The following is a 24,202-nucleotide window of genomic DNA, read 5'->3' as shown; positions in this document are numbered from 1 at the left end:
GCCTTCTGCCTGCTGCATGCCCATTGTAGTTCAGAAGAAGCTGGGCCAGGCCTTTGGAAGAGTCAGAGGAGGTCACTATATTCCTTTTAGCAAAAGGCACCTCCTGCTTTCCCATCTATGTTCTCTCTGCAGTGGGGTTCCAGGTGTGGCATGAGCTGGCTCTGGCTGCCAGCAGGAACCTGGACGGAGTGTCTCTGGAGGCCCACTGACAGCACGGAGCACCATCCGTGCTTGTCAGTAGTCCCTGCTCAGAACAGCTGGACTGTCTCCCATTCTGGGACTGGCAGAGTAGTGTCTGTGTGTGGGATTCCCTACACTGGCTGCTGTCAGTCAGATGGTCTGTGTTCCCTCCATGATGGTTCTCTGCCAAGCAGGAGCTACCTTCCAGGAGCAGTAGAGAGTGGGCGACGTAGGTGATAGAGTGCATCTGGGTGCCATGTGTAGATGCTCTTCAGCCTCTGATGTCTTTTCCAGGTGTACCTATGCTGTGGGGAATCACGACTTCATAGAGGCCTACAAGTGTCAGACGGTGATTGTCCAATATCCTTTAACCCAAGTGTCACTCACCATGGGTTAGTGCAGTCACAGCCTTGAAACATTAGACCAGTTCAGACCTCCAACTGAAAAGGAAGAGAAGCCCACTTTAACTGTTTCACTTGATCTCTAAGTTTAGCCTGACTTGTATGACTCACCCAGTTACTTATATAGTAAGGAAGTACACTGTTCAACATATTGGATTTTATTTATTTATATTATACAGGGTTCCATGAGGTTATTTCCATGCAAATGTATTTACTTTGAGGACATTCCCTCCCATCCCCCACTACCCCATTGTCTTAGGGTTTCTATCACTGTGAAGAGACACCATGACCATGACAACTCTTATAAAGGAAAACATTGAATTGAGTTGATGGCTTACAGTTTCAGAGGTTTAGTTCATAATCATCATGGTGGTGTGCAGGCAGATATGGTGCTGGCTACATCTTCATCAGAAGGCAACAGACACTGGGCGGTATCCTGAGCAGAGGAAACCTCAAAGCCCACTCCCACAGTGACACACTTCCTCTAACAAGGCCACACCCACTCCAACAGCCACACCTCTTATAGTGTCTCTTCCTATGAGCTTATGGGGGCCATTACATCCAGACTACCACACCGGTCCTTTCTTTCCTTTCCCTCCCATTAGTCCCTTAATTCTGCACACAGTTCCCTCTACTTTAGTGTCAGCAGTAGATACGTGGAGAGTGGGTTCTATTTAACTTGGTTGAGAAGAACACAGTTGGTGTTTGTGTATGGTGTGCACAAGGTCAGAAACCAGGGGAGGATGTCAAGTGTCAACTCTCCGTCTGTCTTACTGTTCTGAGACAGGGTCTCTCCCTGACCTGGAAGCTTGCTGTGGACGAGGCTGGCTGGCCAGCAAGCTTTTAGGATCTACTTGTCTGAGTCTCCCAGTGCGGGGAGTATGGGCACGCACGGCTATTCCCAGCTTTCCATGTGGGCACTTGGGATCCTGACTCTGGTCTTCATGCACCAGAAGCACTCTGACCACTGACCCTAGCTCCAAGAATAATATTTTGTTTGTGTTGTTTTGAGACTGGAGCTCTGGCTGGCTGGGAAACTCACTGTGTAGACCAGGCTGGCCTTTGAACTCACAGAGATCCACCTCCTTCTGCCTCCCAAGTGCTGAGGTTAAAAGCATGCACTATCATGCCCAGCCAAGAATGTTTTGACAATACCATATGCATATGAAGATGCCATAGTAAAACCCATTTTTGTGCTTACTAACCTAAAGACCTTTAAGAACAGAATGTCTTGTAGTGGTTAAGGAACTGGTTAAGTCTTAGAGGTCCATAACTCAGCCTAGATGTTGAGGAGTGGACTCAGATACATGCATCACCTTTATTCCATCTGCTCACGGAAGAGTCATATTTTCAATATCAACTTCTGTGATGATCCTCATCAATGAACATGCTAAGTATTTGTAGATTTTTGGTTTATTTTGAAAACTACTGTGTTTAAATATACTCAGAAGAGAATGCTACTAGCCAAGTCTCCCTAGAATTTAAGAATTCTAGTGTTGGTAAAATAAACCTTACACTACAGATTCTTAAGCACTTAAATGTAGCTCATGATCAGTGGACTCAGAGAAAGCAAATACAAATGTAAAAGAGAAAAATCTTATAACAGGTTGGAGAGATGGCTCAGTAGGTAACGTGCTTGTCCTGTAAGTATGGGGACTTGAGTTGGATCCCCAGCACCCATAAAAAAAGCAGGAGTGATGATATGCGGTTGTAATCTTATCCCTGGGGAACTGGAGACTGGCAGATCCCTGGGGGAGAGCTTCAGATCCCAGTGAGAGAGTCTATCTCAAGAAAAAGGTGGGCAACCTGAAGAATTACACCCACAGTTGACATCTAGACACAAACACACACTCACTCACACACATACATACATATGCACGCACTCACATATACACACAATCTTTTTTTTTTTTTTTTTAAAGTGGGGAGGGGGAGGGTCTTAGTGTGGAGGCTGGCCTGGCACTTTCCTCTCCGAGTGCTAGCATTAAAGGAGTGCCATGATGCCTGGTCTACACGAACATAAAGTCTTGTTTTCCAGAGGGTCTGTATGAAGAGAACACATTGAGTCTACTTGGCTGCCAGCACATGGATGCTGTGGTGTGTTTTTGCCTTCCAGATTTGACTTCTGTTATGACAGTCATCTAAAGAGCAGGCTTTGCCCCTAGTCTGTTTTTACTTAGTGTAGCAGCTTAGATTCCGTGTCATATCTTCCTTAATGCAGTACATCGTTCCTGCGGGCATTCCAGGCACACAAAGAAGAAAACTGGTAAGTACCAACGGAAGTAGCTGGGGATTAGTAAGTGATGTCGGGGTGGGCTGGGGTTAGACTGCAGTGGCCAAGCAGACAGGTTGGGTACGATATTTCTGTAGTAAGTGCTACTTCAGTATTTCTGTTATGGAAATATTCGCGAAGTACCATGGTTCCCCCTTCGTTTTCGTTTTTAACTTTTGCTTTTAGACATTGGTTAAGGCACACTATAGTTCCTTTGGATTATTTTAAATTTCTTGAATTTATTAGCAAACTAGGAAAATATTTAAATTTTGTTTTCACTAGAGTTAGCCAGAGGTCTTTCACAGACAACCAACCCAGTTCTTTCCTTAACTAGTTTTTCTTCAGTGCTGGTTCTTGAACCCAGGTCCTTGCATGTGCTAGGCAAGCCTTCTGCCACTTAGTGTATTCCTACATCTTCTCAAGCTTTTTTTTTTTTTTTTCCTGTAGACAGGGTTTCTTCTGCCCTAGGTCAGCCTGTAACTCACTGTAGCAGATGACTTTGAACTTCATTCCCTTGCTGGAATGCTGAAACCACAGGCGTGTACCACTGCATCCTGTTTATACAGTGCTGGGGATCAAACCCAGGGCCTGTGGGTGCTAGGCAGGTGCTCTGCTCTGCCTGAGCTACATCCTCAGCCCCAGTGTTTGAGGGGCAGTTATGGGAGAAGTTTGAGGCAGGATCTTTCTTTGTAGTTTAGGCTGGCCTGGCAGTTTTCATTCTCCAGCCTCAACCTCCCAAGTGTTATGGTTACAAATGTGTGTCTTCATATCTGATGCACTTTTTTTTTGAGTCAGGGTTTCTCAGTGTAGCCCTGGCTGTCTTGACACTTGCTCTGTAGACCAGGCTAACCTTGAACTCAGGGATCCGCCTGCCTCTGCCTCCTGAGTGCTGGGATTAAAGGCGTGCGCCACCACCACCAGTTGCACTTTTTCTTTTCCAAGTGTAGACTTAGCATACACATGAATGAAAGCCTAGTGCTGGAAGCTAGATGTTCACAGAGCGTTGATGGTTGTGTGAATTCTACACTCTGGCTCCTCCTTGGAGCCGTTTGCCGGTGGTGGGGAGTTAGGGACGGACAAAGTTCTGGGAGCTCCCAGCTAGACCCAGGTCGGTTTTCCTGAGCAGGGTTGGGACAGTGGTGTGGAGTAAGAGGTGAGTATTTGGCCAGGAAGTCTGAGGTTGCAGTGTGACAGATGGAGAACAGTGAGCTGCCATCCAAGTTGGAGGGTGTGGGCCTGGTTCTGGGTGGTCGCCTTGGGTGTCAGTGGTAGGATGTTGGGCCTTTTAGATCTTCAAACATTTGCCTTTTGTCCTTAGGGCTCTGCCTGTCATGTATGCAGTAGCACTTGACCTTCGGATATTTGCCAATAATGTAAGTTCAATTTCCAGTTGCTGTTATTTTACATTTAAATCTGTTGGGTGACTACTGCTTAATTGCCATGTCTTGCTTTCTAAAAGTTTTGAGGGATGAACAGAAAGTGGGACATGTCTGGGGCAGGAAGGGAAAGAGTAGGAGGCAGTTGGCTGGTCGTCCTCTGGTCCATGCACACAGACCCTCTCTGTGAAGAGGGAAATGGCAAGCCATTGGTGCTGAGTAGAAGGATACTGGAGCAATTTTACATCCTCTTCTACTTCTAAGATGTGGCCTGTGCTCAAGATAGCTTGATGTAGGTCTAGGTAGTGGCTGAGGGGTTCAGACCCTGGATTTCACAGGGGAGCAGTGTACGTCAGCTCTGGAGCCACAGAAGCATCTTTTAGGGCTAAGTCCCTTGTTACAGTTTTTAAAGCTGTTGGGGATTTCTGGCTCCAGACCAGCTGCCCATTGTCCTTCTCACAAAGGCAGTTGTAGGCCTGGAGATGTGAGAGTTTACATAGCTCTGTGACAAGGAGCGAAGGATTGGGCTTCCCGTCCGTCCTGATGAAAAGCCTGGCAAGGAGAGCCTGACGTGCTCCAGGCAGTGAGGAACCCTCTAGGAAGCAGAGGGGGATCCCCACAAGGCAGCACTTTCTGACAGATTCTGTTCCAGTGCTGCACAAACAAGTCTGCAACAGCAGTGGGGGTCCTCAGCCCCAACCCACTTGCCAGCAAAGAGGTAGGGTCTCTGCTCTCCCACTAGCACAGGGAGACCAACAGAGACCTGCTGAAACAGGGCGCCTACCTAAGGCCTGTAGCTTTATAACACAAACCCCAGAGGTCACTGATTACAGAGAGACTACTTCCTCCGCATCCCACCACTGAGCTGATGAAGATTTTAAAACAGCCATCATAACAATGTTTCAGTGGGCAATTAGGAGCACCCCAAACAAATGAGAGCATTGGAGTTCTCAGCAAAAAAGAAGCAAGTGGGATCTCAGAGTGGAAAGACAGTAAGTGAGGAAGATGGAGTTGGAGGGGGCTCAGTGGCTGGGGGGGGGGGGGGCTTGCTTTCCCTACAGAGGACGGGTTTGATTTCCAGCACCCGCACAGCAGCTCACAACCATCTAACTCCAGTCCTAGGCATCTGACGCTCCTCTAGCCTCTGGGTACCAGAGACCTACACGGTGCATAGACCTACATGCAGGCAGAGCACTCATACACACTCAGCAGCAGTAGTAGATCCGGTACTGATTTAAACAAACCAGAGAAGAGTGGCATTACTTGGTGTCTCGGGCTCTCAGCCTAGTCCAGGTCAACACTGTCAGGCCCTCGCTGCTCCTGCACACACTCCATGGTAAGCTGCTGCTTTGTTGAGGCATCTGGGAATGGGGAAGGGAGGCATATTTCTAACACCTTTTAGATCATCCTAACCAAAGCCCCAGAACCACGTGCATGTGTTTGCACTGGTACTTGAGGAGGAAGAGACGGCCTCCGATGTTATTCCTCAGGCTACATCTATCTTTTGTTTCAGGGGATTATTTTATCTTGTGACAGGGTCTCAGCTCATTAGCCTGGCTCTTGCCTGCTAGGCTAGGTTTATTGGCTGGGATTACAAGCATATGCCACTGTAGTTGGTTGGTTTACTCTTTCGGGGGAACCTGCCACCCAGCTCCCATATAAAACACAAGGAGGTCCCTTATTCCTTGTGAATGCCTGGCCTTAGCTTGGCTTACTTCTGGTCAGCTTCTCTTGACTTAGCCCATCCACCATTTGCCTCTGGGCTTTTTCCTTTTCTTACTTCTGTATCTTACTTTCACTCTTACTTTGTGGCTGGGTGGTTGGCCCCCAGTGTCCTTTCTTCCTCTTTCTCTTGCTCCTCTGTCCTTGATCTCTCCTCTCAGATTTCTCCTATCTATTCTCTCTGCCTGCCAGCCCCGCCTATCCTTTCTCCTGCCTCACTATTGGCTGTTCAGTGCTTTATTAGACCATCAGGTGTTTTAGACAGGCACAGTAACACAGCTTCACAGAATTAAACAAATGCAACATAAAAGAATGCAACACATCTTTGCATCATTAAACAAATGTTCCACAGCATAAACAAATGTAACACATCTTAAAATAATGTTCCATCCACAACAGGCCACCATGTTCTGATTTGTTGTTATTTTTAACCCCTTGTTCTGGGAATCTAATCTAGGCCTGTGCTTACAAGGCAACTTCTTTACTGACTGGCCTGTCTCCCAAGCCACAAAGCCTTTCTTGCATTGTGGCCGCTGCAGTGCATCAGTGAGCATTTTTACCGTTGCATCAAACCCTCTGGTTCATCCTGCATATGGCACTGATCTTTCACCCTGCATGATTATGTGGCTTTGTCACCGTTCTGTTTCAGTCTATTCTGACTGTGATCACAGTGTGCTATGGGCCGGTGGGGTGTAAACAGCATGTTCATATCTCGTTGATAAGGAGAGCCACGGCCGGCCCAACACAAGTTTGTGTGTCTGGTGAGACTGCCATCTGTTTCTGTTTTGCTGATGGTGTCTTTTTGCTCAGTTCTCATGGTGGGTGGGCAAGGAAGCTCTGTACCCTACCCTCTCTAAAGACTTTATTTGCATTTTTTAGTTATGTGTATGTTTGTGTGTCTGTGAGTGTAGTTGCCTGTGAAGGCCAGAAGATGGCGATAGCTCCCTTGGAGCTAGAGTTACTGAAGTTGTGAACTAATAGGGGTGCTGGGAATACAAGAGCAGCATTATGCACTCCTAACCACTGAGACAGCTCTTCAGCCTAGTGGTTCTCAACCTGTAGGTTGCTACCCCTTTGGTGGTCGCATACCAGATATCCTGCATATCAGATATTTACATTATGATTCATAACAGTAGCAAAATTACAATTTTGAAGTAGCAACAAAATAATTTTATGGTTGGGGGGTCACCACAACATGAAGAACTGTATCGAAGGGTTGCAGCACAGGAAGGTTGAGAACCACTGGTTTAGTCTTTCTAGGACCTTATCCATAAGGGCATTGGCCCTGTTCACCAGGGTCTCCTCAGGACCTACTCACCTTCCTAAAGCCCTTGTTTCCTAAGAGCTTTCAGCTGTGGACCATCTTCCAAAATGAGAGGAGACAGGCTGGTTCTGTCCTAACACAGGGTAAGACTGATGCCACTTCCCTTGGCAGATTTTGTTCGGGGCCTGACTGCCATGTGCAGGTGCAGGCAGGAAGGTCAGAGACTAAGCTGCTCAGTACTGTGCAAAGCAGATCAAGGCTGGGGGCCTGGTTTGCTGTTTGTGCCTGGAATAACACCGTCACCAAAAGCACCCTACATCACAGCCAATCAGAGGAAGGCAGGGCAGGAGCTGAAGCAGTGGCCGTAGAAGAGTGATGCTCACCGCCTTGCTCCCCATGCCTTGCTCCTCACAGCTTGCTCAGCCTGCTTCCTTACAGCACCCAGGACCACCGGCCCAGGCATGGCTCTGCCTACAGTGGGCGGGTTGGACCCTCCCCCATCAGTTACTAAGAAAATACCTCACAGACTGGACTACAGTCAAACCTCGTGGAGGCATTTTCTCAACTATGACTCCCTCTTCCCAACTAGGTTTAGGTTTGTGTCAGGTTGACAAAGACCAACCAGCCTAACTGGAGCTGGTGTCAGCTGGACTTGAGGACAGATGTGGGCAGTATACATACACTTCTCACTTCTTAAAATACAGTATGAGGGGGCTGTGGAGACAGCTCAGTGGTAGGAGCACTGGCTGCTCTTCCAGATGACATGTAGACTACTGGGGACTTGCCTGTTTGCTTTAAAAAGATAAGTACTTTGATATCGTTAGGCAGATCAGCAGTTGGTGAAGAAAGGGAAGAGTAAAGTTGGAGACATGCTGGAGAAAGCCGCCGAGCTGCTGATGAGCTGCTTCCGCGTCTGTGCCAGTGACACGTAAGTGAGGGAGGGGCAGAGGGCTGTGTCTGTAAATGAAATAAGAAAGAACATTGCATGCAGGCAGGCACCGTTTCTGGAGCATGTGCTGATCTGTCCCTGAAGAGCTCCCTCTGCGGTCTGTCCTTGGTTCAGTCCTTCTGATCAGAGCTCCACACTTATTTCCTGAAACTTCATCTGCCTTCAGTTTTGGAGACCTTGTGCCAGGTGGACGTGTAGCCTGGCTGTCCCTCTCTGTCAGTGTCCCTTGTCGGCTTCCGTGGTTCTGACCTCACCCTTACTCCTTGGGGTACACTCTGCTTTTCTCCCCTCACTGACTAGGGCATTACTCTTCTAGCTAATGGGATTTTTAGTCTCCTATAGAAGGTTCATTGAGCTTCTGGATTCTTGAATTGTTGGTTTCTATTAGACCTTTTTTTGTTTTTTATTTTTTTCAAGACAGGGTTTCTCTGTGTAGTCTGGCTGTCCTGGAACTCACGCTGTAGACCAGGCTGGCCTCCAATTCACAAAGATTCACCTGCCTCTGCCTCTGCCTCTGGAGTGCTGGGATTAAAGGTGTGTGCCACCATGTCCAGCTGTAATAAGCTATATATTTCCAAAATTTAAGAAAAAAAAAAGAAGATGGGTAGCTAGTGAGCAGGAACAAAGCTGCTCAACATCACCAGTCACCAAGGAAACAGGCAGAGAGCTGTTTCCTTGTACCCATTACAGTGGCCGTGATCACAGAGGAAGATGGTGTGTATTGCTGGTGGGCTGAGCGTTTGGCTGTTTCTCAGAACATTAGCCTGGAGTTCACATGTGCCCCAGCATCCAGATGTTGCCTCTGGGCAGACTGAACACTGTGTCATGTGTCGCCATGGCCCAGGCCCAGGTCAGCAAGGTGTTAGCATGTGACATACCAGTGCTTGCCTATGCATTCCTTGATGCCTGGATTTGCTTTCTGGGTTTGCTTTTCTGCTGTGGCTCTTCTAGGAGATTGAACATTTACATTTTGTGTGAGGACAGTGAACTAGAGAGCAAGAGCATGTGTCTTGGGGGTACAGTTAGTTATACAGTCTATAAGAAAGTGCTGTTACAGCAGCTAACTAGGCAGCTGCCATGAAAAGGCTTTGCTGTTGTGGAAGTGGATGGCCCTTTAAACCAGCATCATTGTGGGTGCGTTCTAGACAGTTCATTTCCCTGCCCTGAGTGCCAGCTGGTTTCTGCTTCGTGTCCTGAGTTTGTGCTCTGAGTCTCCTGTTCCAGGAGCTGCCGTTGGGCCAGCACCCACTGAGCACAAGTTATGTGCCTGGGGAAATACTTGCAAGGAAAGTACACAGCTCTTTGAATGCTGAGTCCTGTTTTCCCATGTTTATCATGGAAATCTACAAACACTCAGCAGAGTTGGTAACTTTACAGTGACGACTCTGTGCCACTCTGTGAGTTTGTTACACTCGTTCTTGGGTGTCTGTTCCCGTCCTCTCCCTGTCCATCTGTCAAACTCTCAGTATTTCCTTCATCCTTTTTTCTTTGAAGCACATTCATGTACATGTCCCAAGTTCTTGTTTCCTGTTTGCTTCTTGGGGTGAGACGGACCCCAGTAGTGCTTGCTGAGTTTTGACACTGGTGCCTTGGGCAGGCCCTGGTCATGGTGTCCTGGCATTTCCTCATGAGGACGTCTTGGTTGTTACTTAGTTGTGACCTCACCTGTTGGAACTTGTGCAGTGATTTCTCACTCTGAGGCTCCCTCCTGGAGTTCCTCCTCACGTATTCAAGGAGAGTTTCGTTGCTAGCAGAGAAAATGTTCTTTTCTTCTTTCAAAAATGCTTCCTAACAATTTCCTTTGACATGGTTTTGCTAGTGCCACAGAGGGGCCTCTAGCTGTTTAACTGGGAGTAGAATTCTTGGGTGGCCTTTTCTTTTCTTGGTCGGTGTAGTGAACCTATTGATGCTGTTCCAGAGAATAGGGCTCTCCGAGGCCCTCCCTTTGGGATGGAAACTGCGGGAATAAGCTCCCAAGTGTTGGGAGCTGAGTTGAGCAGGAACTGGCCAGCAGCGGAGGTCTCTCTCCCTCTTGTGTCCTTGCTGGAGTTGGTGGTCCAGGGCTTCTTCCTCCCTGGAGGCCGTGCAGGCCACGAGGTCCCCCAACTTATTACTGTATCCATTGTGTTGTCATACCAAGAAATAATGTAACACCAAGAATGATCTTTACGAAGTTGTCATCAAGAGCAATGCCAGCCCCAGCATCAAAGGTAGAAGAGTGGGGGGTTGGGGATTTAGCTCAGTAGTAGAGCGCTTGCTAGGCCCAGAGTTCGATCCTCAGCTCCAAAAAAAAAAAAAAAGGTAGAAGAGTGGGTCACTGTTAAAGTCACAGGAGACAACCTGGTCCTCAGTAGCCCAGGATGCCCGTCAGTGGGCCTTCCCACTCCTGCTTCCCCACTTTTCTTGGTGTCATTATACTTGGTAGCTTTCTCCAGGTGGCATGTCAGATCACAGCAGGCACACTGGCGTGGCAACACGGACCGTGTCCCCGAACATCCCCTTCTGTTCTTGGGTGACAGTTCATAGTCTGGGCAGCCCCAGTGAATCCAGGGGTGATAGATACTCTGTAGCTCCACAGCCATCACACCACAGCTTCCTAGAGGAGCTGTCCACCGTCCTGGGTGGCAGCGGTAGCATGGATGTGGTCATGAGTTCTTCCACAGTGCCAAAGTTGTCGTGGATGACCTCAGCCAAGGGGGCTAAGGGTGGAGGAGGCTTTGCTGACAAACCTGAGTGAGTTGACATACTTGTCATGGTCCACACTCATCCCGGTCACGGGTACATCAACATAAGAGAGGATGGGATGACCCCTTTTGGCTCCACTCTTAAGTGAAGACAACAGTAGACTCCACAGCTTAGTGGGCACCAGCACATCCCAATTGTTGTTTGCTCCTGGGAGATGGATGTGGCCTTCCCATTGATGCCAGATTTCCTGTTCTCAGCCTTGACTGCGCCCCGGAACTTCTGTGGAGTCATACTAGGACATGTAGACCTTGTAGTGGAGGGGCCATTGATGGCAGCAATATCCACAACAGTGCCAGAATTGAAGGCAGCTCTGGTGACCAGGCGCCCAATACAGCCCTATCCATTCATTCCAGTCCCCCCTGTTGTATGTCAGGGAAGAGGCTGGCACTGCAGCTGTCTCTGGGACAGGTGGACCAGAGGGCTGTTCTCTCCCTTCATGTGCTCTTTTATTTGGTGACTGTGGCTTGAACTGGGGGTTATCTCAGGACAGTCATTTGTCCTGGCAGTTTGTTGGGTAATTGTCCGCATTTCTTTGCTCTTCCTGTAGTCGTGCTGGCATAGAGGACTCTAAGAAGTGGGGGATGCTGTTCCTGGTGAACCAGCTATTCAAAATCTACTTTAAGGTTGGCTTTCGCATGGATTTTTTACCTTCTTCCCTGTCTGCCCAGATAAACGATTTGTTCAATTTGCCTCCTGACATTTGTAAATTATCCTAACCACAGCCATGTTAATAATCCTAATAGCTGGCAGTCATTCAGTGTCTCCCACGAGCAAGGCTCTGTTTTAAATACAAGGACCAGAGCTCAATGGAGAAAACCTGCCCAGCATCCTCAAGAACCAGGGTCCATGCCCTGCCACAAAAGCAAATAACAATTGAAGATCTGACTCAGGATAGCTCTCAGGAATGCAACTACCCTAGACACAAGGCCCTGAGCACTGAGTGACCAGCCCTGTGGGGACTGAACCCTGAGCACTGAGTGACCAGCCCTGTGGGGACTGAGGCCCTGAGCACTGAGTGACTGGTCCCTGTGCTGGAGCTGGCCTCTGGGTATATAGGTGTCCCCTCTCTGGAGCTTTTTGTCCTGTGTTCTAACTTTATGGAACTAGGGGGTAGGTAGACATACGAATGGACAAAGGATTTGTCCATAAATCAAGTATGTAGAAGGCAGCCTGCCATACTTCATTGTCTGAGAATCTGTCTCATATCACAGGGCATTTAGTTTGTTCTTGCCCAAGGGGCCTAAGTGCAAGCTTTTAATTGGGCTTTGGTTCTGACTCCCCTTCAGAGATACATCCCCTCACAGAGCTCCAAGCTTCTAGAGTGTGTGCTGTCCATAGCAGGTAGCTTCTTGTTTTTTACAGAAATTTTGATGATTTTGAAATTGATGTTAAGAAAGTAAAGCGCTTCACGTCTGTTCTTCCATCTGCCTGTGCTGTTGATACTGTTCATGAATATTGCGAGTGCTTTCTTTATTACAGATCAACAAACTGCATCTGTGTAAGCCTCTCATCAGAGCCATTGACAGCTCCAATCTGAAAGATGACTATAGCACTGCTCAGAGGGTCACCTACAAATACTACGTCGGCCGGAAGGCCATGTTTGACAGTGACTTCAAGCAAGGTGTGTTGGTAGTTCTGCTCCAGTGCTTCAGATAACACATGGCTTCTGCCCAATTTGAATGACATTGATAGTGTCAGAGAATAAGGACTGTATTTTATTAAGGTGGAGTGTGTGTGTGTGTGTGTGTGTGTGTGTGTGTGTGTGTGTGTGCGCGCGCGCACGCGCGCTATGATTGTTGGTTTATGCATGCCATGGCTTTCGTGTGGAGTTGGTTCTCTCCTCCTGCCTATTGTGGGTCCCAGGGATTGGACTTGGATCATTAGACTTCCCAGCAAGCACTGTGCTGAGCCATCCTGCTGGTTCCTATTTTATTTTTAACATTTTTCCAAGTGCTTACATTTTTTACAGTAAAGCTGATTATACAAATGAAAAATAATATTTGGAGGTTCATAATCTATATAGGGTCTCTAAAATGTGTGTCAGAGCTGCCCAGTTACCCTGCACCCTTTCCTTGAGGAAACTAGGCCTCGCTGTTCTTTGTAGGTACAATGGTTGTCTTCCCTCAGTGGAGCTTGGGGACAGAATATGGCCAGGCTGCAGCCTCACTGGCTGACATCCCAGTAGAGTGAGCCTGCAGACAGTGCAGCATGTCCTTAGGCTTTACTCCATGGTTTGTGTTTGTGATGTCCAAAAAGCTATTCGCGATGACATCGTGCATAGCATCATGCCTTTCGTTATCATTAGCTCTCTAAAGAGCAGGAAGCCAGATTTTGTCTTTTCAAACTGTGAGTAGCTGGCACGAGGTTGCTCTCTGGTCTTTTTGTTGTACATAAAGGAGACTTTTATTATTTTAAAATTATTTTTAAAAATTAAGTAAAATCACCTTATTGTAATGAACTCACAAATAGAAACAACACACAGTTAGATCAAGGTAGCTACCCAAACCAACACTTGTCCAGCCCCAAATTCTCTACCTTGGTGGGCTTCTGTACCACAGGGGGCCATTCTAAAGCCATGGAGCTTTGCTTGGGGTTGTATACTCCCGTTTACATTTTTATACACTTGTCCACCACAAAAGAGAGAAAACTGTGACAGATTTGAAACTAGAAAACAATTAGGTGGCTGTCCTCTTTCATGGCCCGTGTCACTTGGCCTGCGTTCTGTCTGTCAATGGCACCTAAGGTTATCCTTTCTTGGTCCCCTTCCTGAATGTTACTCAGTGTCTACACTTAAGAGCTGTATACGTACATACACGCATACATACACACATACATGTGTACTTCAGAGGCAGGGATCCACACATGAAAGAGGTAGGTCCTGTGGTTTTTTTCCTTAATGAGTATGGGTCATTTATTGTGCTTTTCAAATTTCATTAACAACTGAATAATACTCCATTTTGTATATGTACACATTTTTATTCTCCATCTGTTGATGCACATCGGGATTGGTTCTGTTTCCTTATTCTCTAAGTAGAGCAGCCAGAAACTCGCATGTGCAGATATCTCTGTCATGGGGTATGGAGGGCTCTGGGCATGTGCCCAGAAGTGGAATGGCGCAGTCATCAGGCAGTTCTTTTTTTAAAAAATAACTTAAATTCATTTTATGTGCATTGGTGTGAGGTGTCAGATACCCTGGAGCTGGAGTTACAGACAGGTGTGAGCTGCTATGTGGGTACTGGGAATTGAACCCGGGTCCTCTAGAAGATTAGCCAGTGCTCTTAACCGCTGAGCCGTCTGTCTGCCCGCTTGGCAGTTTTAGTTGTATGTTTTGGAGAACCTCTAGGCTGGCTTACATAATGGCGGTGTGAGTGTGCACTCCCACTTTCCTCCCATCGTCTCTCACATTTGTTGACAGGTCTCCTTTTTTAAAGTAGTTTTTAAGACTCACTTTATCTTTGAGCTAATTATATGTATATATGGGGGTGGGTTGGGGTATTTACGTGTCTTGTCCATAAAGGTCAGAAGTTTCCTGGACCTACAGTTACAGGTGTTTGAGACATGCCAGATGTGAGTGCTGGGAACCTGGGAACTGTTGTTGTTGGTTTTTTTACTCCTTGGGGGCCTACCACCAGCTCCAGACCACCACAGAGACGATTTCTTAATTATGAATGCCCGGCCTTAGTTTGGCTTATTTCTAGCCAGCTTTTCTAACTTAAATTAGCCTGTCTACCTTTTGCCTCTGGGCTTTTGTCTGTCTCTTACTTCTGTATATCTTACTTTCACTCTTACTCTGCTGGCTGTGTGGCTGGCCTCTGAAACCCTCCTCTCTTCCTCCTTATCTCGTTCCTCAATCCTCTTTCCTCCTCTTTATCCTCTCTGCCTGCCAGCCCTGCCTATCCTTTCTGCTGCCTTGCTGTTGGCCGTTCAGCTCTTTATTAGACCATCAGGTGTTTTAGACAAGCACAGTAACACAGCTTCACAGAGTTAAATGCAACATAAAAGAATGCAACACATCTTTGCATCATTAAACCGATGTTCCACAGTGTAAACAAATGTAACACGTTTTAAATTAATGTTCAACAACAGGGAACTGAACTCAGGTCCTCTGGAAGATTAGTATGGGCTTTTAGCCATCTCTCTAACCCTACTGATGGCAGATTTCTTGATGATAGCCATTCTGACCCGGTTAGTTTTGTCCCAAAGTAATTTCATTTGCATTTTTAAATGCCGTGTGTGTGTGTGTGTGTGTGTGTGTGTGTGTGTGTGTGTGTGTGTGTGTGTGTGTTTTGAGACAGAGTTTCTCTGTGTAGTCCTGGCTGTCCTGGAATTTGTTCTGTAGACCAGGCTGGCCTCGAACTCAAGAGATCTGCCTCCTTCTGCCTCCTGCGCCTGGAATTAAAGGTGTGCACCCAGCTAAATGCCCTATTTCTAAGAGGGCACATACTTCCTTCTCCAGGAAATAGCAAAGGTGGTTGTTCGCTTCCTCCTTGGCTGTCCTGGGTTTCTGTGACAGCAAAGACTGCATCTTCCATGTGGAGGTTGCCTCTGCTGAGTTTTCACTTTGGGCTTCCATAGCATCCTTGCCATTTTTTCTGCTTATGTTTTTAGTAGATGTCAAGTTTTTAAAAAGGGAGTCCCTTGATTATTGCCCATTTCTCTTTTCCTTTTAAACAGAAGCCTTGGTTAGGAGTTTGAAATGACATTCCATCATGTGGTGCTCTAAGAGAGCGCAGTGATCCTTTGGGAACCCTAACATAGCCAGAGCTGATGTGTCAGCACATCTCCAGCTGTTTTTCCAGCAGAAATCATCATTTCTCAGGCACAGTTTCTCACCCAGCCCTTCCATGTCACGTTAAACCTGAATGTCTTAAGCCTGGACTTTGGGGTGGCTGAGCTATTTGTGCACTGAAAAAGGCTAGCTCTGTCGCTGAGTATTCTGAGAAAGGTTAGCTCTGTTGCTGAGTATTCTGAGAAAGGCTAGCTCTGTCGCTGAGTATTCTGAGAAAGGCTAGCTCTGTCGCTGAGTATTCTGAGAAAGGTTAGCTCTGTTGCTGAGTATTCTGAGAAAGGTTAGCTCTGTCGCTGAGTATTCTGAGAAAGGCTAGCTCTGTTGCTGAGTATTCTGAGAAAGGCTAGCTCTGTCGCTGAGTATTCTGAGAAAGGCTAGCTCTGTCGCTGAGTATTCTGAGAAAGGCTAGCTCTGTTGCTGAGTATTCTGTCTTAAGCTCTGCTGAGAGTCCATCCATCCATCTATCTTTCCTTTCTCTTAAAGAAAAATCAGTTCTTTGAGAATGTCATTCAGTGTGTTTTGATCATATTCACTCACCCCAGGGGATCCCCCCTTTCCTACCAATCCTTTGTTTACTTTTACAATAATGTTTATTTCAGAACCTCCTTATCAGTTAACTTCCTGTTTTAAGTTCCTGCGTCCTGAGACTACAGGTGTACCTTCATGCGTAGCTTTCAGGTTCATTCACCTCTCTCTTCCCTTCCTTCTATAATTTTTTTTTTTAAGATTCATTTATATTTCATGTGTTTGAGTGTTTTGTCTGCTTCTATGAAGTAAGTACACCTTGTGCCAGCAGTGCTCAAGGCCAGAAGGGGGGTGTCTGATTATCTGGACCATAAATTGCAAATGGTTGTGAGCCCTCGTGTGGGTATTGGAACCAAACCTGAGCCCTCTGCAAGAGCTCCTAACAAATCAGAACACACACAAGTGTAACAAGTCCACTCTGTGCTGCCCACGTGTGTACCCTTGGATATGGGCTTTGCACTACAGTCCAACTGCACTAGAGAAAACTGACTCCTTTCTAATGGCAGCAGGATGTCTCCCCATGTAGCAGCTGTCAGGCTTTTTTTTTTCTGTGTGCCCAAGGGCTTTGGGACTTAATTGTCCCGAGTGGTGGTAAATGCCACGCTTCTCCAGGGTGGTGGCAGAAGTTACGCTTGCTGGCTGGAGTGATGTGCTCAGTCTTTGTCGATGGCCATGCCTCCGCAGGGTTCCTAGTAAGACAGCTTGGGGCAGAAGACAGGGTCCTGCCACAGTGACAGTTACTTCTAGGTGTGAGATTGGAGGTTTACTCTGGCATAGCTGCACTGTTAGGGAGCAGAGGTGGCTCTGGGTGCAGGTTTCCTCAGCCCCAGACTCCAGCCCAGGGCCTGCTGCCTCTGACGATGGGTCTGTGAGGTGAGCCTGTGCTGCTGAGCATCTTTGTTCTTTTATAGTTGAGCCTAATGGTGCAGGAGAGATTTCATAACAGCTGACAGCCTTCTAATCCTTGCCCAGTTCTGCCCAGGCTTGGCTCGGCGGCTTCGCCTGTTGGGGAAGTCTCCCAGCACTGCAGCGCTCTGCACATTTGGGTTGTTCCTGCTCACCATCTTCATGGGTCTCCTTAGTGGGTTAAACCCTCTGAGGTCCAGGCTGGCTGTTAGCAGACAGTCTGCCTGAGGGTAGGGCCTCTTGGCAAACTGGATTTTTCTTGTATTCTTAAACCTATTGGTTGAAACTGTTGACGTGAAATGCAAACCCCATAGAGGTTGTGGGCAGGCAGATGGGGAGAGTACGGTAGGAAGATCTTGTGTAAACACATGGCCGTTGGTGGAGGGTGCTTTGTGTGCTGCGCGTGGTGCGTTCTCTCCATTCTGTGTCCTGACCAGTGTGTTAGTGAGGTGTCGCATTTGTGTTTCCAGCTGTAGATGCAAATCCCAGTGGCTTGCAGATAGCGGAGTTAATTCACATTGTTTGTTGTTAAGTAGGCCATCCATCCATTGCTCACCATGGCAGGCCAAGAATATCCTGAAAAATTGTTGAATTTGGGGCTGTGGCTTTTACTTGAGGAGAGTCACTGGGGCCAGAGATGAGGCAGGGCCGCTGTTCCCACCATGGGGAAGGGAAGCAGCATTGTCTTTTGTACCAGGTCTGACATGGGGGCATGAGGTGCGTGTGCTGGGTTGTGTACCGGGTCTGAGATGGGGGCACGAGGTGCGTGTGCTGGGCTGTGTACCGGGTCTGACATGGGGGCATGAGGTGCGTGTGCTGGGCTGTGTACCGGGTCTGAGATGGGGGCCTGAGGTGCGTGTGCTGGGCTGTATACCGGGTCTGACAGGGGTCTGCTCTCTGCAGCTGAGGACTACCTGTCATTCGCCTTTGAGCACTGCCATCGCTCCAGCCAGAAGAACAAGAGGATGATCCTGATCTACCTGCTGCCAGTGAAGATGCTGCTCGTGAGTGATTGACAGCAGTCTCTGTGGCTGCTGTGGTGGTGCTGCTCGTGAGTGATTGACAGCAGTCTCTGTGGCTGCTGTGGTGGTGCTGCTCGTGAGTGATTGACAGCAGTCTCTGTGGCTGCTGTGGTGGTGCTGCTTGTGAGTGATTGACAGCAGTCTCTGTGGCTGCTGTGGTGGTGCTGCTCGTGAGTGATTGACAGCAGTCTCTGTGGCTTCTGTGATAGTGCTGCTCGTGAGTGATTGACAGCAGTCTCTGTGGCTGCTGTGGTGGTGCTGCTCGTGAGTGATTGACAGCAGTCTCTGTGGCTGGCTGTGATGGGCTTAAAGCATCAATGTGCTAAGTGGTGAGCTGCCTGGGAGCACAGCCAGGAGCAGAGCTTACACATGCCTGCATGGTATGCCCACACAGCTCCAGGCCCTTCCAGGGGAGCTCTGCTGTGTTTGCTTCTCTTGAAAGCAACTCTGAACTTTAATATTCATATAACAAATGAAACAAGGATATATTATTTATATTTCTCCTTAAAAGTTAAACTCATTTCAGTAAAGTAATTAAAAAAGGAAAATGCTATTCTAGTTTTGGAGCCTGTCCTGGATCTTACTCTGTAGACCAGGCTGGCTTCGAACTCAGAGATCCACCTAGCTCTGCCTTCTGAGTGCTGGGATTAAAGGCATGCACCACCACCATCCAGCTGCTATGGGAATGTAAATCATAATAAATATTTTTGAGACAGTCTTATTTAGCTCAGGTGGTCTTCAAAGCTAATGTAACCAAGACTGTCCTTGAACTCTGATCCTTTGCCTCCACTTCCCAGCTGATGGGATTGCAGTGTATACTACTCCAAAGTTCATTTTTGATACTTGAACAGGAAAGTCACATAGGTAGATAGACTAGTCAACTGGCATAGTATCAAGGTAAAGTGTTTTCACATCTAAGACTAGTACATAGTGGAGGCGGGGAGAGAGAGGGAGGGGGACGGGAGAGAACAGTGCTGCATATGTCTGAAACAGAGGTCAAAATAGCTGTAAAGGGAAGCAGTGAGGACCCCCCCCCCCCCCCCCGTCCCACTGAAGAGTGAGTTGACCATTTTTGGTGAACTCCTGAGAGATGTGTCCTATGCTTATCCTGCCATCTCTTCAGTTACCACCTGCCCCTTGTTACATAAGTGACAAGATCACAAGAGGGTCAAGATCAAGGTCATACTACTGAGTCCCAGAACTGGTATCCAGGCTTTGGTAGTTCTTGATCAGAGCTGCTTTTTTCTCGTTTACTGCTTCGTTTTGACTGTTTGTTTGTATGGGTGTGCATACCACAACGCTCATGGAGGTCACTGTGTGGGGATTGAACTCAGGTCATCAGGTTGGTGGCAAGTGCCTTGACCTGCTGAGCATCTAGCTGGTCCAGCCAGGATGTTAAATCCTGGTCCAGCTTCTTAGTCCGGTTTGCCATGTTTCTGTTTGTTAGTTAGTTTCTCGATAAGAATCTTACTGATCAGAGCTTGGACTGGAGAGATGGCTCAGTGCTTAAGAATGCTCGCTGCTCTTACAGAGAACTTGAGTTCAGTCCCAGCATCCATGCCAGGTAGCTCATAACTGCCTCTAACTCCCACTCTGGGGGTCAGATGTCCTCTTCTGCCCTTGGGCACCTGCATACATGTGGCACACAGACCTACTCCTCTACATATTTCTTCAGTGTGAAAGTGTTTCTGTTACGGAAAGCTAACTTTCTGTCTTAGGGCCACATGCCGACCATTGAGCTCCTGAGGAAATACCACCTCATGCAGTTTTCAGAAGTGACCAAAGCAGTCAGGTAGGCCCATCCTCTGCACGTTTTAGGAAGGTGGCTAATGGAGACGGCACTCATATACTAAAACCATGTTGCCCTCTTTTGCTGGGGTTTTGCTGTGGCTCCGTGTGGTGTTTCTCCTTGCTCAGTGAGGGCAATCTGCTGCTGCTCAATGAGGCGCTGGCCAAGCACGAGACTTTCTTCATCCGCTGTGGCATCTTCCTCATCCTGGAGAAGCTGAAGATCATCACTTACAGGAACCTCTTCAAGAAAGTGTGAGTTCCCGGGGAGACACTCAGTGGACGAGGTGCTGTTCTGTAGCATGTGCGCTAGAGTTGAAACCCCAGAATCCTGTGAAAGCTGGAAGCTTGCAGACCAACTGGCCTGGTAGATGAGGTGTGAAACAGTAGTGATGAGGAGACCCTGGATCAGCAAGGTGGAAGGCAAGGACTGACAGCTGAGGTGGTTCTCTGACCTGTACACACGCCTGCATTCTCACAAGTGTGCGCATGTGTGCACACAGATGCGCGCGCGCACACACACACACACACACACACACGGAAGTGGGGTGTCTGCCAGAAGAAACCCTTGGGGCAGATGATGCAGCCTGTTGCAGCTGGGGGACAACAACCTGCCCCTCATCGGGCAGAGGCTGACTCTGAAGGCCTGTAGGGTGACATAGCTTGGCAGCCGATTCAACATTAGCTTGGGGTACCAGATACCTCCTGCCTGTCCCTGCTCTGGAACGGATGTCCTCTTTCCTTCCCTCCTGCCTGTCCCTGCTCTGGAGCGGATGTCCTCTTTCCTTCCCTCCTGCCTGTCCCTGCTGTGGAGCGGATGTCCTCTTTCCTTTTCTAGCACAGCAGCTGGATTACCCTCCCCACCACTGTGTATGTCAGGGAATTAAATGTGATGGTTCCTTTTCCTGGGTGTGAGCTGGACACTGGCTCTCAGATGCATAGAGACCTTGTATCCAGCTGATGGCAGTCTGTCAGGAATACTAAGGAGGACCTGAAATCACAGGGTATCTCAAAGTTGTTGACCTGTGACAAAGTATGCATTGAAAATTTAATGAAATACTAAATATCTAAAAAATCCTACTAGTACAGGGCTGTTTACAGTAGAAAGCTTAGATACTATTGCATTTAATAGTTTGTGGGGTGTGTTTTTGGATGTATCTAATCTGTGGGACCTTAAAATATGTGGAAGCATTGGTCACTAAATGATGTCATTTCTCCCTATCCTGCTCAGGGCTCCTCTTGTTGGTCTTGAAGTTCTGAGTCCTGTTGATAACTACGGTGATTTCTCTTCCTCTGTAGGTATTTGTTACTCAAAACTCATCAGCTGTCTCTAGATGCCTTTCTGGTCGCCTTGAAATTCATGCATGTGGAAGACGTGGACATAGATGAAGTGCAGTGCATTCTGGCCAACTTGATATACATGGTGTGTGAGTCTTTGCCTGCTCTCAGAAGTCCTCTAGTGCGGGGCTAATGTTACCAGAAGACCTCTTGTCTTTGTGAGGGCATTTTCTCATAGAACCAGTTGTTTTCCTGGGAAATGGTGTTCAAGGGGCCTCACATGGGTCCGTGATGAGAGAGAGGTGGAACCTCTATTTTCCTATTCTCTGTCATGTGCTTGTTAAGCCACTGTCCCCAGGGAAGAGTTTCCATCATCATTGTGTCACCTGGCATATTTTGTGTACGCTGATCTGTTTTTCTCTGTTTCAGGGTCACATCAAAGGCTACATCTCCCATCAGCATCAGAAACTGGTTGTCAGCAAGCAAAACCCTTTCCCTCCACTGTCCACGGTGTGCTGACGGCCAGGGCTGCAGATGGGGTGCAGTCCTGCTACAGCTGTCCACTGTAGCCCAAGCCTTTGGTGCTTCCCCAGGACGACTGAGGCAGTCACCAACATGAGTGTCTACCCATGCTCTCCATGGTCCTAACTCAGGCCAGCTTTGCCAAGGCCTGGAATCCTTTTCTAGATGGACAAACACCCCTGCTGCCAGCTGCTGCTTGTGAACTACCAGGAAGCAGGCAGCTGTGCTTCAGTTTATTTGTTGTTCATGGGGGCTGTCTTTGTAATATTTTGTAGCTTTATCTTTTTTTTTTTTTAAAGTAATTCAATTTATACAAACACATTGTTTATTGTATGTTACATGATATGTCTATTTTCATATGCAAAATCTGAGCAATTTGTCAGCTCAAAGTGCTTGGTTAACTTGACGTTTCTTTTTAAAAAGTGGAATTTGGGGCCTGGAGGGATGGTTCAGCGGTTAAGAACAATTACTGCCCTATCAGAGGACCTGGGTTTGGTTCCCAGCACCCGCATGGCAGCTCACAACCTCCTAGAACTCCAGTTCTAGGGGATCCAATGTCCTCTTCTGACCTCTGTGGGCTCCTGTACATGTGTGCATGTAAATTCACTCAGGCACCCAGACACACATAAATAAATACATCTTTTTTTAAAAAGCGGAATTTAGTGTGATGTAAGTTTTTCAGCTCTGGCTTATTTCTTGACTGTTGTGAAGGCTGCGGGCCTAGGACCAAGGCCTGGCAGTCGGGCTCTGGAAATGGCCTCTGCTGAGCTGCAGTTGGCTGGCCGGCCTCTGCCTGTTTCCTTTTCCTGCGGCCACTGTGCTCTCGACCCCCACTCTGCAGCTGCATCTAACTTAACCACTTGTAGAGACCCTTCCTCTGGCCTCAGCAGAACTTTCTCCCCAGCACTGGAAATGTCCCTGCTTCTTGGAGTGTGCATTTCCTCCGTGGTGGTGGTGCTGTTTACATGCTTGTTGTTTTGTCGTTTATTTGTTTATTGAGGTGGGGTCCTTAGACATAGCCTGGCTGGAGCTCTGTGTAGACCATGCTGGTAGAGCATGATGCTCTTCTCCCCTCTGCATCTCCTCCAAGGGCTTGGGATCGAAGGTGTGTGTCCATGGGAGGCTTACATTCCCCTTGTCAGTGAGAAGTACACTCAGGAGGAGAAGCTAGCTATTTCAGTTGTCATGTTCAGAAGCTGTCCTTGTGCATTTGAGCTGTGGTAGAACTTCTGTGTCCTCCATGGGGGCACAGAGAACAGGACTTGATCAGCATCCTCCTGCAGCGGCAAAACCACCCAGCACCCCGAGATTGCCCAGATCTGAAGCCTGGTCAGCATTTGGTGGGTTTGGCCTCTGCTCCATGTGATGGCGAGTATGGTCCTGGGGGGCTAGAAGGTGGCTCACTCCTGTGATAGGTGTGGGCTTGGACACACGGCTCACTGGGATGTGGGTGGACAGCTTGGGTTCTCTTGTGGCAGATGAAGCGGGGTTCTAGGATGGGGGCAAAGGAAGTGGTCCCTTGTGTGGCCTTGTGTTGTGAGCTATACCACTTTCCAGCTGAGGACACCATCTAAGCCACACACTGGCTGCGGGAACAGTATGTCCCGTGGGCTGTATGCCCTGGTCATGTCCACCCAGCAGCCTGGTGTGCATAGACACTGTCTGGCAATGGACATGGCCCCTGGCTGGCAGAGCTGGTGAGCTCCACCAGGGCTGAGCTTGCCTTCCTGTCTCCTTTGTGTACATGTCTGGCACTGCCCTCACTCATGCAGAGCTATCCTGCACAGCTGACCCTGCTATTCAGCAGGGTGCTTAAGCACCCCCAACTTCTGATAAAGTGTTATCCTTGCAATGACTCAAACATTGACGTTCCTATGAGCATCCTGGATTCCAGTCTTTTGAGTTTAGTAGCAACAGAATAAAATTTTCAAGTATCTCCAAGTAGTTTATTAAACAGTGACATCCCAAGTCAAACACAGGTAGTTTAAAGTGATAAATAGCTGAACCCGGCAGTTAAAGAAATGACCTCTGTGTAGCACCTTTGTGTGCTGTCTCAAGTCCTGTGTGTGGAGTCGTGGTTTCTGGGCACACAGACTTATATGTTACTGTGGCTGGTTTACATCAACATCAAATGCTCACACCCAGTTCTTGCCTAGGGGTACACTAGTCTGGCCTCTAGTTTATATTTTGAGACAAGGTCTTACTCTGCAGCCTAGGCTGTCTCCACACTTGGGACCTTCCTATCTCGAACTCTCAAGTCCTGGGACTAAAAGCAGGGTCACGTCATCACAGCCACACTCCTCTCAGAGATGAGGGTACCAAGGCACAGCCTCACTGAACACATACCAAGCTGAGAGGCTCCGGCACTTCTGGAACCTGCTGAGGGGCTTTTTTCACCTAGAGTATCTAAGCACAGCCTTATCAGGAGGCCCACGGTTGTCTTCCAATACTAAACCTGTTTCC

The 24,202-nt window shown here is 47.9% G+C and overlaps 1 protein-coding gene across 3 annotated transcripts in view; it reads left to right on the top strand.

Moving 5' to 3' along the window:
- Positions 1–22,198, top strand: part of Pcid2 (PCI domain containing 2) — a 30,506-nt gene extending 8,308 nt beyond the window's left edge. For 2 of the 3 annotated variants that reach the window (XM_036166960.1, XM_036166962.1), the window contains 11 exons: positions 475–540; positions 2,806–2,847; positions 4,172–4,226; positions 8,040–8,143; positions 11,457–11,532; positions 12,389–12,530; positions 18,033–18,133; positions 19,870–19,943; positions 20,069–20,194; positions 21,239–21,362; positions 21,647–22,198. In XM_036166960.1, the coding sequence (XP_036022853.1) occupies positions 475–540; positions 2,806–2,847; positions 4,172–4,226; positions 8,040–8,143; positions 11,457–11,532; positions 12,389–12,530; positions 18,033–18,133; positions 19,870–19,943; positions 20,069–20,194; positions 21,239–21,362; positions 21,647–21,736 (1,000 nt within the window). In that variant the 3' untranslated portion in view covers positions 21,737–22,198. Of the gene's footprint in view, positions 1–474; positions 541–2,805; positions 2,848–4,171; positions 4,227–8,039; positions 8,144–11,456; positions 11,533–12,388; positions 12,531–18,032; positions 18,134–19,869; positions 19,944–20,068; positions 20,195–21,238; positions 21,363–21,646 lie in introns of those variants that run through there. The other variant, XM_036166963.1, reaches the window with a different exon arrangement.
- Positions 22,199–24,202: the final 2,004 nt, after the last annotated feature.

This window comes from Onychomys torridus, chromosome 17 (genome assembly GCF_903995425.1).
Source record: "Onychomys torridus chromosome 17, mOncTor1.1, whole genome shotgun sequence".
In the NCBI taxonomy this organism is placed as follows: domain Eukaryota; kingdom Metazoa; phylum Chordata; class Mammalia; order Rodentia; family Cricetidae; genus Onychomys; species Onychomys torridus.
This window is presented reverse-complemented; position numbering and strand designations above follow the sequence as displayed.